Source organism: Ostrea edulis, chromosome 9, assembly GCF_947568905.1.
Source record: "Ostrea edulis chromosome 9, xbOstEdul1.1, whole genome shotgun sequence".
Classification (NCBI taxonomy): Eukaryota; Metazoa; Mollusca; class Bivalvia; order Ostreida; family Ostreidae; genus Ostrea; species Ostrea edulis.
Window position 1 is genome coordinate 67,285,256 of NC_079172.1, and position 13,343 is coordinate 67,298,598.

At 34.8% G+C, this 13,343-nt stretch overlaps 1 protein-coding gene and 1 long non-coding RNA gene across 5 annotated transcripts in view; one reads left to right on the plus strand and one right to left on the minus strand.

The window, feature by feature from the left end:
- Positions 1–4,181: 4,181 nt before the first annotated feature.
- The window catches only part of LOC125657743 (AP-1 complex subunit sigma-2), a 13,894-nt gene continuing 4,732 nt past the window's right edge, over positions 4,182–13,343 (minus strand). The window contains exons 5-6 of one of the 4 annotated variants that reach the window (XM_048888497.2): positions 9,692–9,749; positions 6,585–6,601 (exon numbers count right to left, since the gene is read on the minus strand). In XM_048888497.2, coding sequence (XP_048744454.1) covers positions 9,705–9,749 — 45 coding nt within the window. In that variant the 3' untranslated portion in view covers positions 6,585–6,601; positions 9,692–9,704. Of the gene's footprint in view, positions 9,750–13,343 lie in introns of all 4 variants that reach the window. The other 3 variants (XM_048888495.2, XM_048888496.2, XM_056150414.1) reach the window with 3 other exon arrangements.
- Positions 11,061–11,883, plus strand: LOC130050394 (uncharacterized). Its single transcript, XR_008798835.1, has 2 exons — positions 11,061–11,167; positions 11,213–11,883. It is a non-coding gene; the product is annotated as an uncharacterized LOC130050394 (long non-coding RNA).

Sequence of the window (13,343 nt, forward strand, 5' to 3'; positions counted from 1 at the left end):
AATAGTGCAAGCATTATAAAAACAGTTCGGGGTAAGACAGTGATCTGAGACGCTAGAAGCGTCGGAAATATACTCGACACATTGATTCCTTATTACTTTAAATTGAAGTATTTGGCCAGGGTCACTGATTATAATTTTAGAAGTTCGATCTTGCTAGGCACAAATTACAAGTTGATGAGAATTTTGAAAAAAATGTGACCTGCAACTCTTGTCATTTGATGCTTGGGTGACTGATTTAAGATAAAGCCATGTAAGATTGCTCACCGGAGTAACTGCCATGTATTTGCATGAATTATACTCTCCTTCTGGGTGAGACATTGTTTTTGTCATGTTTTAGCTCACCAGAGCTGAAAGCTCAAGTGAGGTTTTCTGATCACCTTTTGTCCGTCATCCGTGTAACGGTAAACTTTTCACATTTTAATTTTTTCCAAAATCACTGGGCCAATTTCAATCAAACTTGGTACAAATCATCCTTGTTTGAAGGGGATTCAAGTCTAATCAAATGAAGGGTCATGCCCCTTCAAAGGAGAGATAATCATGAAAGCTTCTTGATATTGAGTAGAAATTATGGTCCCCAGGAGTAGGGTGAGGCCACAGTTGGGGATCAAAGTATCATATTTAGATATATTGGGAAAAATTTTCAAGAACCACTGGGTCAGAAAAGTGGAAATTTACATGAAAGCTTCCTGGCCTAGAGTAGATTCAAGTTACCTCAAATCATGATCCCCAGCAGTCTAAAATACATATATACATGTATATATAAAAAGCCCAAACCCTTTATCATAGATCCCATTGTCAACCAAATCCTTTATCGTTGATCCCATTATCAATGATATCCTTTATCCTAGGTCCTATTATCAATCCTATATCCTTGATCCCATTATAAATCCTATATCCTTGATCCCATTATCAATCCTATATCCTTGATCCCATTATCAACCCTATATCCTTTGTACTAACTCCCGTCCCATGAGGATCCGGGTTAGAATGTCCTCAGTACCCCTTACTCCTTACTTATCGTAAAAGGCGACTAAATGGGGCGATCCTTCGGATGAGACCACAAAAACCGAAGTCCCGTGTCACAGCAGGTGTGGTACGATAAAGATCCCTCCCTGCTCAAAGGCCGTATGCGCAAAAATAGGCCTAAATTTTGCATCCCTTCACCAGCAATGGTGATGTCTCCATTTGAGTGAAAAATTCTCGAGCAGGATGTTAAACAATATTCAATCAATCCTAAATCCCATTATCAATGATATCCTTTATCCTAGATCCCTCAACCACCCCATATCCTCGATCCCATTATCAATCATATCCTTTATCCTAAATTCCATTATTAACCCTGCATTCTTTATCCTAGATCCCATCAACCCCCATAATATCCTTTATCCTAGATCGCATTATCAATATCCTTTGTCCTCAATCCCATTATCAACCCTATATCCTTGATCCCATTATCAATCATATCCTTTATCCTACATCCCATTATCAACCCTTTATCCTAAATCCCATCAACAATCATATCCTTTATCATAGATTCCATCAACCATATATCCTTTATACCATTATCAATCATATATCCTTGATCCCATTATCAACCATATCCTTTATCATAGATCCGATCAACCCTCGTAATATCCTAGATCCCATTATCAATATCCTTTATCCTCAATCCCATTATCAACCCTATATCCTTGATCCCATTATCAATCATATCCTTTATCCTACATCCCATTATCAACCCTTTATCCTAAATCCCATCAACAATGATATCCTAGATCCCATATCAATCATATCCTTTATCCTAGATCCCATCAACCATATATCCTTTATCCCATTATCAACCATATATCCTTCATTATAGATCTTATTTTCAATAAAGGGGCCTCCGTGGCCAAGTGATTAGAGCATCGTGCTCAAAATCACACGGCCTCTCACCTCTGGTTGGCACGGGTTCGAATCCCGCTCGCACCGGTAAATGAGAAAGTTTCCCAGTTTACTTTCGGAAAGGTCGGTGGTCTCTTCCCAGGTACATTGTATCTGGGTTCTCTCTTCCACCAATAAAAAACTGGGCACCACCAGATAACTGAAAAATTGTTGAGTGTGGCGGAAAACAGCAAAACAATCAATCAATCCTATTATCAATGATATCCTTTAATGGAGTAGTCATAATACTTTATCGTGTTGTTGTGTATGAATGCAGGATAACCTCCTTGCTCTCGAAATAATGTTTTGAGATATAAAAGCTGCAGGAGGCTTTTATATTTCAAAGCAACATTTCGAGAGCAAGGGGGTTATCTAATTGCTACATGCACGAAAACATGAACTTTATTTCTTTTCTACTACGGCTCAGAAATATACAGCCTATCGTTATAGCTATGAATTAGGTCACTGACGTCATGGCAGTTTCCGAAATGACCTACATTGTTTTTTGCTGAGGAAAAAGGTGAGAAACATGTAGGAGTATTCTACATTTATTTTGAAAAAAAATATTTCAAGTATTTAGTTTGACATCAACGGATATCAACTGCTTGAATACAGTTCAAGAAAAACTTGTCTGTGCATCGCCATGTTTACATGTGTATCGGTCTCGAAATGCAGACGATTGGTTTATACTGAATGACAAATGTTCTCCAGTCATTTTATTACCTTATTAGTTAAGCATTCTAAACATTAGAAATGGAAAAATATAATTTGAAAATTTTCAGTTCAGATTGTGTCCAATTGTCCCTTTAAAATATTTTTCTCTGAAAATTTAATTGTCTTTTAAGTAAATGGTATAAAATCCATTTCCAATTACTTTTATATTAATGATCAACAGTTAAAACTCCTCTCAATTTAAATACATCAATTCTATCTGATAAAAACTCATTGCCCACAATCATCTATTGCATTTTACAAAGTGCAATGCATTTTACAAAGTGCAAGGCCCAACAGGCCCCATCGGTCACCTGAGTACTAGTTAAAAGTATCAATAATCTCAAGGGCAATGGAATCTAGAAAGAAAAAAAAATTCTATAAAAGCTAAATTCTAATATTCTGCAACAGTATAAAACAAGATTTGTTCTTAAACCTTCAATGTCCTCAAAAGTGTTTACACTGATGAAAGGCTTTACATAATATAACATACAGGTCCTATGTATTAACATTAAACGACATGACCAATTTGGACAGGGTTGCGAAATTCACCATTTATATTAAAAAATATTCTTTTCTGCTATTCCTAAATACACTGTAAGCATTTAGATTTTATACTTTGTATCAGCAACCTTAAAGAAGTCCTTCAAATCAATATAATAACTTTGGCACCACCTTGAACCCAAAACCAAACCCTTACCCACTAGGATAATGAAACTTACAATTTGGTAAAGGACTCACCTACTAATTTAGTTTCAATTTAATATATCAATAGCATTAAAGCAGATATCATTTGAATTATGTTTTTCACATATACACTTATATATATACGAAGTCTGGCCCCACCCTGAAGTCAAAACCTCTACCCTTGGGATCCTGAAAGTTACATTTTCAGGAGATGGCCTTCATGCCATCACTATGCTAATGCAAGCATAGAGATTTTTGAAAATTGGCCAATTTTTGCCCGGGGCTTGCAGGAATGTCCCCATTGTCCCAAAGATGCTTGAACATACCAAATTTGAAAAGAATTGGAATGGTTAATTATCAAGAAGTTAAAAAATTATATTGCTCACACATCAAATAACTGACTAGTTTGACTCCACCCTGATAACAAAACCCCTACCCCTGGGTTCATCAAATTTACAAGTTTTGTAAAGGACTACCTGCTCTTTCAAAATACCCATTTAGTTTGAATTTAGTACTAATAGCACTAAAGAAGGTGTTGTTTCTTTTACACATAAACACTTATATACCAAATTTGGCCCCACCTTGGGGTCAGAACCCCTACCCAAGGATCATGATATTTACAAGTTTGGTACAGGCCTTCCTGCTCTACATCACTTAATTAATGCCTATATAGTTTAATTTTCTTGCACGTGCGGTTGTAGAAAAGATTTTTGAAAATTGGTAAATTTTTTACCAGCCCAAGGAGTCCTGCAATTTATAATTTATATCCCCCTTGTCCGAAACAACCATTGGGTTACTCAGGAATTGCATATTATACATTTCCACCTGACTTCTCTTTCCAACACTATATAATAGTCCCAATGAATTAAACAATTTATTATTCAAGTTTAAAATTTGTATATAAATTCAACCAGTAACAATTGCATAAATACATTGGTCAATATCATTAATACATGTACAAAACTTAATAATCGTACAGTAATGGTGTTATCAAAATGTTTTACAACAATAACCCAAACTAAACATTTCTTATAATCAAGCACGTGCAATATTTAATCAAAGTACTGAAAGTACTGATGATAAAAATTACAAAAGGTAATGTTTGTCCGAGTCACAATCTGAGTGTAAATGATATGGCTTCACATCCTCCGTACAATAGAATCACAATGTTTACATCATCACTGGTTAGTCAGGAGTCTGCATGCGCCCCTAGGTACCAGACACAAATCCCATCTCCTCCAGTAAACTCTTAGGTTCCTCCGACTCCTGCAAAAACAAAATTATAAAACTGAAACTTGTCCTATTTTACATAAATATGCTGTATGGAAACCACATTTTAGACTGTAGAAATCAAACTTCTGGCATGCATAAATCATAAAATCACACTTTGACAAAAACTAACTCCAACAAAAGGTAGTATTTATAGAAAATGCAGTACAAGGGCGAGAACGAATGACGACCTCAGGACATGGTCCATCTGGTTTTACTCTCCGCCAGACTTGGGACATGGTCTGTCTGATTTTATTCTCCGTCAGGCTTGGGTCACGCACAGCACTAGCTATAGACTCACCATTTCTCGTAACTCCATTTCTTTTCTTTCACTTTTTGCACTTCCCCAAAACTCGTGAACACTTACCAGCACCTGTATCCACCTATTGTGACTAATGCAGACTTAAATATGGCATTCAGAGACTCAGTAAACTAAAACTTCTCCCTGCATGTTATATCTGCTGTAAGTTAGAATTTGTCAAGAAATTTACACTATAGTTGTAGATAATAAAGAAAAACCATGACCCATTCTTAGCAACGATTCTTTAGGCTGACCGACCTGTGACAGTCACGTGAGTCGACCTGGTAAAGTTCTTTCATCCATAGAGATTCAGCAGCTAAATTTGATGTGAAGTTGTGTCACAAAGCCATGAATATCCACAGATTAATTTGGTAGGTGCCGTGTGTAGTGAATAGTGAACACCAATCCTTATTCTCACAATTTATTCTCATTAAATGCCTATCTAATGCAAGTACACCATCAATCATCAAATTAATTACCAAATTTTCTGTGAAAATAAAATTCACAGTAACGACACACACTAGGACAATATGCTATTTTGACATTACGTTTGACACAAGCTTTGTGATTCCTTTCTCAATCTTCCTCTGTAGATGACCCAAATACACCAGTATTAGTACTTCATACTAAATTTTTTCACTGCTTTTAACGACAAAATGTTGGTATATTTATTGTAGTGAAATGAAGCGTAATGGTACATTTTGCACAATACTGCAGGTCAATTTAAAAGCTAGCAGTCATCAAATACTGCTATCAATGTTTCATCGTGTAAATAAATTCCATATTTTAGTGATAATTATAAACGTGTCAAACTATAAATAACACAATCAGAACACGTATACAGGCATTCGAAATTTACAGTACTTGTATACACTAGATGTACTAAGTTCAATACATCAAGCTTTACCCAAACAATTCTCACCACTCTCTGAATAAAAAAACAATTACAAGAAACAACAATTATTTCTCCTATAGTATAATTATACATCAATATTTTACATCAAAATCTCGAATTTCAGTGCACTGTCTGTGTACTTATTTCAAGAGAATTCATGTTGTCAGTGCATTTCATGTTGTCAGTGCATTTCATGTTTTCAGTGCAGTTGGTGCTAGAGAAGGAGTGCCGATTTACATTTGATATAAACATGCTAAATGTGAAATTCTCCATTAATTCGTTATCCTCCGTGACAGGAATACTAAATCATGATAACGTCAAATAGCGCTCCTATTGTGCTAAATCTGAAATTCACTAAAATAAGCACACAAACAGTATACTCAGTACATAGTTTATCACTCCATGAAAAAAACAAAAACAATTAAACTAGCACTTCAATTTTTACCCATGATTATGACATTTAATATTCACATTCTATTTTATGGTACTAACCCAGCAATTTCGTTATAAATCTCAATAAACGTTATCATCTAGATCTATGACTCCAGTTTGACGCATCAAATATAATTCAAGTTTATAAATCCAGTTCTATTATAAATCCACTGTAACATATAAAGCTAGCAACGCTGATGTTCAGACACAGGTAAAGGTAAGGTTCATAATGATAAATACAGGTAAACCACAAGCAGGTGATTTGTTAGTAAATTGTCCGTGACCGTTAATATCTCCATCTCCACTGTCTACCATGTCATGCTCATGCAGCTGCCCAATCAACCGAGACCATGGTCCTCAAAGAATCCCTGAGGAGTCTCTTCCTGAGGACAAAAGGCAGACATCAGATTTATCATACTGTAATCACATTATGTTATGATGGCAAAAGGCGGACATCAGATCTATAATAACATTACATTATGATGGGAAAAGGCGGATATCAGATTTATCATACTGTAATCACATTATGTTATGTTGGCAAAAGGCAGACAACAGACATCAGATCTATAATAACATTACATTATGATGGCAAAAGGCGGATATCAGATTTATCATACTGTAATCACATTATGTTATGTTGGCAAAAGGCAGACAACGGACATCAGATTTATAATCCCAGATCACATTATAATGGCAAAGGGCGGACTAAAATTTACAATACTATAATAACATTATTTCGTAACATTGGCAAAATTAAGACATACATAAGATTTTATACAATTATTGCTGTTTTTGAGGTCAATACGATGATTTAGACACCTGAGGAGTACAATATTCACCGACCTCGAAGGGCTCGGTGAATATTGTACTTCGAAGGTGGCTAAATCATCGTATTGACCTCAAAAACAGCAATAATTGTTTCATTAAATGATTAAAAAACAAACCTCGCCATTTTTCTAGTGTTTAATATGTCTACTGAAATCTTAGTCAAACCCAGTGAGAACGCGGAATTTCATTGGACAGCAAAAATAAGTATAATCAATCGTGTCAAATTGGAAGTTCCCGACCTATTTTTGGTCCTATGTGGAAAAAATAATTCCTTATATTCACCTGGAAGGTCACGTGCAGGTAAACATAATGTAGTATGATTTCTACATTGTTGGATCTCAGCCAATTAGAGAGCTACGAATTATTCAATCATATAATAAATAATATTGTCATCACATTACATGATGGCATATGATAAAATATCATATGATAAATTATCTACATTGTATATTGAATACTGACATGTGTTCCACATCACAAACTAGGGATACCAGGATGTAATTAGAAATACCAGGATGTAATCACGGCTTGCTTCAGTACTGAGAAACACTTAGGATATGATGAAGTATGTTAATTTCAATCTGTGAATGAATTAACAAGTGTAAAATTAATGTAACAAATTCATATCACGACTACACTATTTATGTGTTAATACTCAGTTAGGACGTGTATCGCGTTTACTTTTTTCTAATAGCTCGATCGTAAATCTGTTACCATTGTAATATACCTGGTATTCTTAACTCAAGGGTATGCATGGATAACTATGTTATTGGGGCAGATATATTGTACTATTAAAATATAATGATCCATTATACAACACGATATGTGGCTATGTAATACACAAATAAGTATTATCTTGATGTGATAAGCAGCTATCATATAGCACATTAAATTCCTAGTTAATTTTACAGTTTACACATTTTATATACACCATTTTATGTCCATCAATGTAAATGTTACGACTATGTTATATTCACAGTAGTTTTAATTTCACAGTCTGGGTCTTCAGTTAAAATAGCAAAATTTAAACTGTACTAAAAATAAAGCTGTGAAAAGTATGTACAGGGTGTTTCCAAAAAAAAAAAAGTTAACATTTCATTTGCCAATATTCTTATCAAATTTTTTGAAAATCTAATTGTCATTTGAAAGAGCATGATTTCAAAACTTGCCTATGCATTGAGTACACTGATGCCGAGTTTGTCTATACACATAGCGTGTTAATCTCGAGTTACTTGTCTCATTGAGTTTACTGATGCCGAGTTTGTCTATACACATATCGTGTTAATCTCGAGTTACTCGTCTCATCGAGTATACTGACGCTGAGTTTGTCTATACACATAGCGTGTTAATCTCGAGTTACTCGTCTCAGTGAGTACACTGATGCCGAGTTTGTCTATACACATATCGTGTTAATCTCAAGTTACTCGTCTCATCGAGTACACTGATGCCGAGTTTGTCTATACACATATCGTGTTAATCTCGAGTTACTCGTCTCATCGAGTATACTGATGCCAAGTTAAGATCTACAACAAAAGCATCAGTCCTTAGATTATAGCATATTATTTCTGACAATTTATCGTTTTTCTGTCTTAATCCCTCTATTCATTTATTTTCACTTTCTGTTCACTTAGTCATGTAATAATATTGTTAATGAGACATAACCTCCAAACCATGGTTAAGTCTGGCAACCTGACCTTTATATATTCACCTTTAACCTTCACCCTCATCGAGATCAGAGTCACTACTCTGTCTACGGTATAGATCAAAGTTCAGACCAAGTTTAAAGTTGCAAAAAGGTAGACCAAAAACGATATGCCCAAGATCTGGGGAACATAAAAAATCGTTTTAAGTTTTGCACATGGGGGTAATGTCAGAAGACTTTTTCTAGACATTGTATCAGAAGAAAGATAACATGTTGATTACTTGCAGTACAGTACGACATGGTTATAATGAAGACACTTACAGTGAATCACTGGTTAGAGCCAAGTGATTTTTATTCCCCACATAGATGAAAATAATGAATCAATGACTGCATGAATTTAACGAATTATGTCCAGTATAAAGCAGGTTGTTCCTGGCACTTCACTATAACCCGTGTTTTACTGTAATGAAGTTCGAGACACGACAGACACATTGACAATATACAAATAAAAGAAAATAGATCAAGCATGTGGGTTAGTACGGGAAATAAAGAGCATATCAAGTACAGACTTAAAGACAAGACAGCTAGGACTCGTTAGAAAACTTTCCAGATGATAAAAGCCTGATTTTTAAAATAAATATATATTCAATGGATGAATGAAATCTGGCAAATTGATTTTGGGATCGATGCCAAAAGATATTGCAAGAAGGATACATGCTGACATTCTGTCAGAGAGCATAGAATTACTTTAGTGTTACGACACAACAACGGAAACCTTACAGTGACCAGGCTCAGTTCGTGCTCTCTAGCACTGGTTGAACACTTGTTTCTCGGTTTTTGTGTGACTTTTACACAGAGCACGACATGACCAATGCAGTGAACACACACACTGTTCACAGACAGTTTGTCTGAACACGACAGCACACGGTACTGCACTATAGAACAGGATGACGCACAGCACTATCATGCAAAGACTGCAGGAAAAAGTGAGGTAAACTTCTACCGTTTTCCTGTCGTTAGTAGAGACCATGCTCTTTCAGGGCCGTTTCAAAATCCTCGTCCTTTATAAATATAAAATAAATTCTATTCATACTGCTTCCATAAAAAGAAAACAAATTCAATATTTAGTAATCGGTGAAGTAAACTTTTTTTCTTCATTTCACCTGATCAAACAAGAAATGTGCATGTACAACAAAACATATTTATCAATCACAGTGATTAGGTATCAACACAAATGTGCTTTGTGTGTAATTTTCTGATATTTTGGTCCATTCCTTACACAAACACAGAGTGTATACAAAGTCTGATGAAATGATACACTGTATAAAATACAAACGCATAACCTAATCTCAAGCACAATATCATCGACATGGCTTTAACTTGCATGAAACTCCTGATAAATGCATCCACAAGATGTTTTTACGGCAATTAAAAAATCAACACAATGTGTGTGAAAGATTATCATGCCTTTGACAGTAAACAAATTCTATTGAAGCAAAGCCTCCGACCTTGAAGTATAATTCTGACCTTGACATGTAGCTTTGACCTTGACTTTCTGATTTTCAAATTTATTACCGTACCCTAAAACAGCAACACAAAGCAATAGACCAAACCACACATCTCCCCAAGTACATGTTTTCAGTTGGAAGGCATTAAAATGAACGAGGTGTGCATTTCTTCAGTTTCTCTTGCCTACATCAGACATGTGTGTTAATATTTCCAGTTAATGATAATGTATTTGTCAAGATGGCAAATCATGTGAGCACATTTAAAATCATTGAGTTCTAGCTGAGAGACTACATCAACATGACGATTAATTCAGTTCCTTCGTAATTATATTTACTTTGAATATTGATGAGCACACAAGGACAAATTGCCTGGTCTGTAACAGATGAAGTTCTATTTTCAACATTTTGAGAAAAACTTGAAATCTGTCTTCAAGATTCTGGGACAATAAAATCTTGTCTTCAGTTTTTGTTATAAATTTTCTTCAACTAAACATTATAAATGTGTTTAACTTTGATACAATTTGCTTAAGTGAAATAAAGTACCATGCGTCTCGTTTGTCACATTGTCATAGATGTAGTCAACTTCTAGTCACATGATTCACGAGTCATGACTGATTGGTGTTACACTGCGAGATAATTGGTTCTCCTTGACTACCACACGTAGCTACAACTTTACAGCTTGTCACTTACCCTCATCTAGAAATTCATCAACCTTAGAATAAAACGTGTTTTACACTTTACTAGTGTTCAGAGTTTTAGATAGATGGACTTTCTTAAGTATTCATCCTTTTTCCTGCAGTCTATTTTCAAAAGTAGCGCAAGGTCATCTACTTGTTCTAAAGACATCACCTTATTAGTGGACTCTTTTATTTCATCCAGACACTGAAACAAAGAAGTCTGAGGCTCTAGTAGTCTAGGGATCATGTTCAGAATTCTCAAGAAATACATGTACACCAATCTAGTAATATTCGGTGTAAGAGTTCCTCTAGTGAGCTGAAGATATCTAGTAATATTAGGTGTTAGAGTTCCTCAGAGATCAGCAGATATTTAACATTTCACCTCACAGTTAACGACTTCTCAGGGTCACTGATATTGGGGGTATTCATCATAATTGGCATAATTTGATTTAAGAAAAGAAAGAATGAAATTTGCACCAAAACTGAAATGAGAACCAAACTGATATCAAGATACCTCAACATTACAGCATGATATCAAAATGACATCAAGGTACTCAACATTACAGCATGATATCAAAATGACATCAAGGTACTCAACATTACAGCATGATATCAAAATGACATCAAGGTACTCAACATTACAGCATGATATCAAAATGATATCAAGATACTCAACATTACAGCATGATATCAAAATGACATCAAGGTACTCAACATTACAGCATGATATCAAAATGACATCAAGGTACTCAACATTACAGCATGATATCAAAATGACATCACCGTACTCAACATTACAGCATGATATCAAAATGACATCACCGTACTCAACATTACAGCATGATATCAAAATGATATCAAGATACTCAACATTACAGCACGATATCAAAATGATATCAAGATACTCAACATTACAGCACGATATCAAAATGATATCAAGGTACTCAACATTACAGCATGATATCAAAATGATATCAAGGTACTCAACATTATGACAAGATATCAGTTTGGTAATATGAAGGTGTGTCATGAATCAACTTCAGAGTTATTCATACAAAAAACACAATATATTTTCAAATTTAAAAATACAAGTTTTTCTGATTTTTCTTTCACCACCACCTCACTTTAAGTACATTATGATGCCAATTTATACCAAATAAAACATCTACGTTCAGATTTGACAATACGTGTCTTGAAAAAATGATAATAAGTAGCAAATAGGCGAAGATGTAATGTTTATCTTTTATGAAAAGTTGGGGTCAATTTTGATTCTGAAAGTCCCTCCTTCTTTTTAATCCACGCCAAACGTTCAGCGCTATTTATCTCTCTGGAATCTACTGGGAAGAATTTCTAAAATCCACTACATCTAGAATAGTCAGTGTGATTTGTTGCGTGGAAAAAAAACCCCTCAAAACAGGTTCAAAACACTGAAAGCAGTTATCTATGGAGTATGTGCAGTAAATTCTCTAGTATCTAGCCATAGCAGAATAAATGGGGGGTTTTAAAATTCATTTCACCTTTTTCTGTTAAAATTTGTATGTCAAACAGGTGTTGATAAATTATTTTCCAAATAAACCTTTGAATGAAAACAAAGACGTCATTCACTACCATGTTTATGAACCCAAGTCATTCATTCAAAACTACAACATTACAGATACACCAAGTCCACTTCTTCTAGAAAAAATAATACAAAAAGCTAAAATTGTTGATTAGTAATTAAAGGGTTACTTGTAAGGATCTACACCAGGGATATGATTTAATACAATCTTGATAAGTAATAATAAAACATGCAAATGTGTGTTAATATAAAACTTAATATCATGCAATATACTACATGTCTCTGTAAAATCCTAATGCGTCAGCCATAGTCACCTGCCTTAATCCACAATAGAGGAACTAAAAACGATTACGACATCACCAGCCATGGTGGCTCAGTGGTTCAAGTGTTCAGTTAGTGATGGAGAAGGTCTGGTCTTACTTTGGCTGTCGTAAAAAGGCAGTGACAGCTCCTTTGCCAAAAGCTTTTTATTTAGAAGTTGCAGGTCTTTAGAGACCCCAAAATCCAAGATTTCATGTTATAGCAGGTGTTAGTACAATAAAGAACTCTCCCTGCCACAGAATGCCAAAATGAAAATAATCACTTTACCTACTGCTGGTGACATCTCAATGCAAGTTAAAACTTTTCATAAGGATGTAAAACAAACGAGTAATTTTTCACCCCTCCCCCTTTATAGTTCCACTTTCCTCTGTATCATCTTCAATTGCACAACTTCAGCACAATAACAAAAGTATAATTTAATATATAGTGAGTTTTTTTTACTGCATCACAATTAAAAACAATGCATAAAAATAATGGAGCCATATGTAAATGTGAAAAAGATGTATGCAGTGAATAGTTGAAATTATTGTCAAAGGGAGATAACTTCTGAGTAAAACCTGCAAAAGCCCAATAGCACCTCTCCCCAAATAC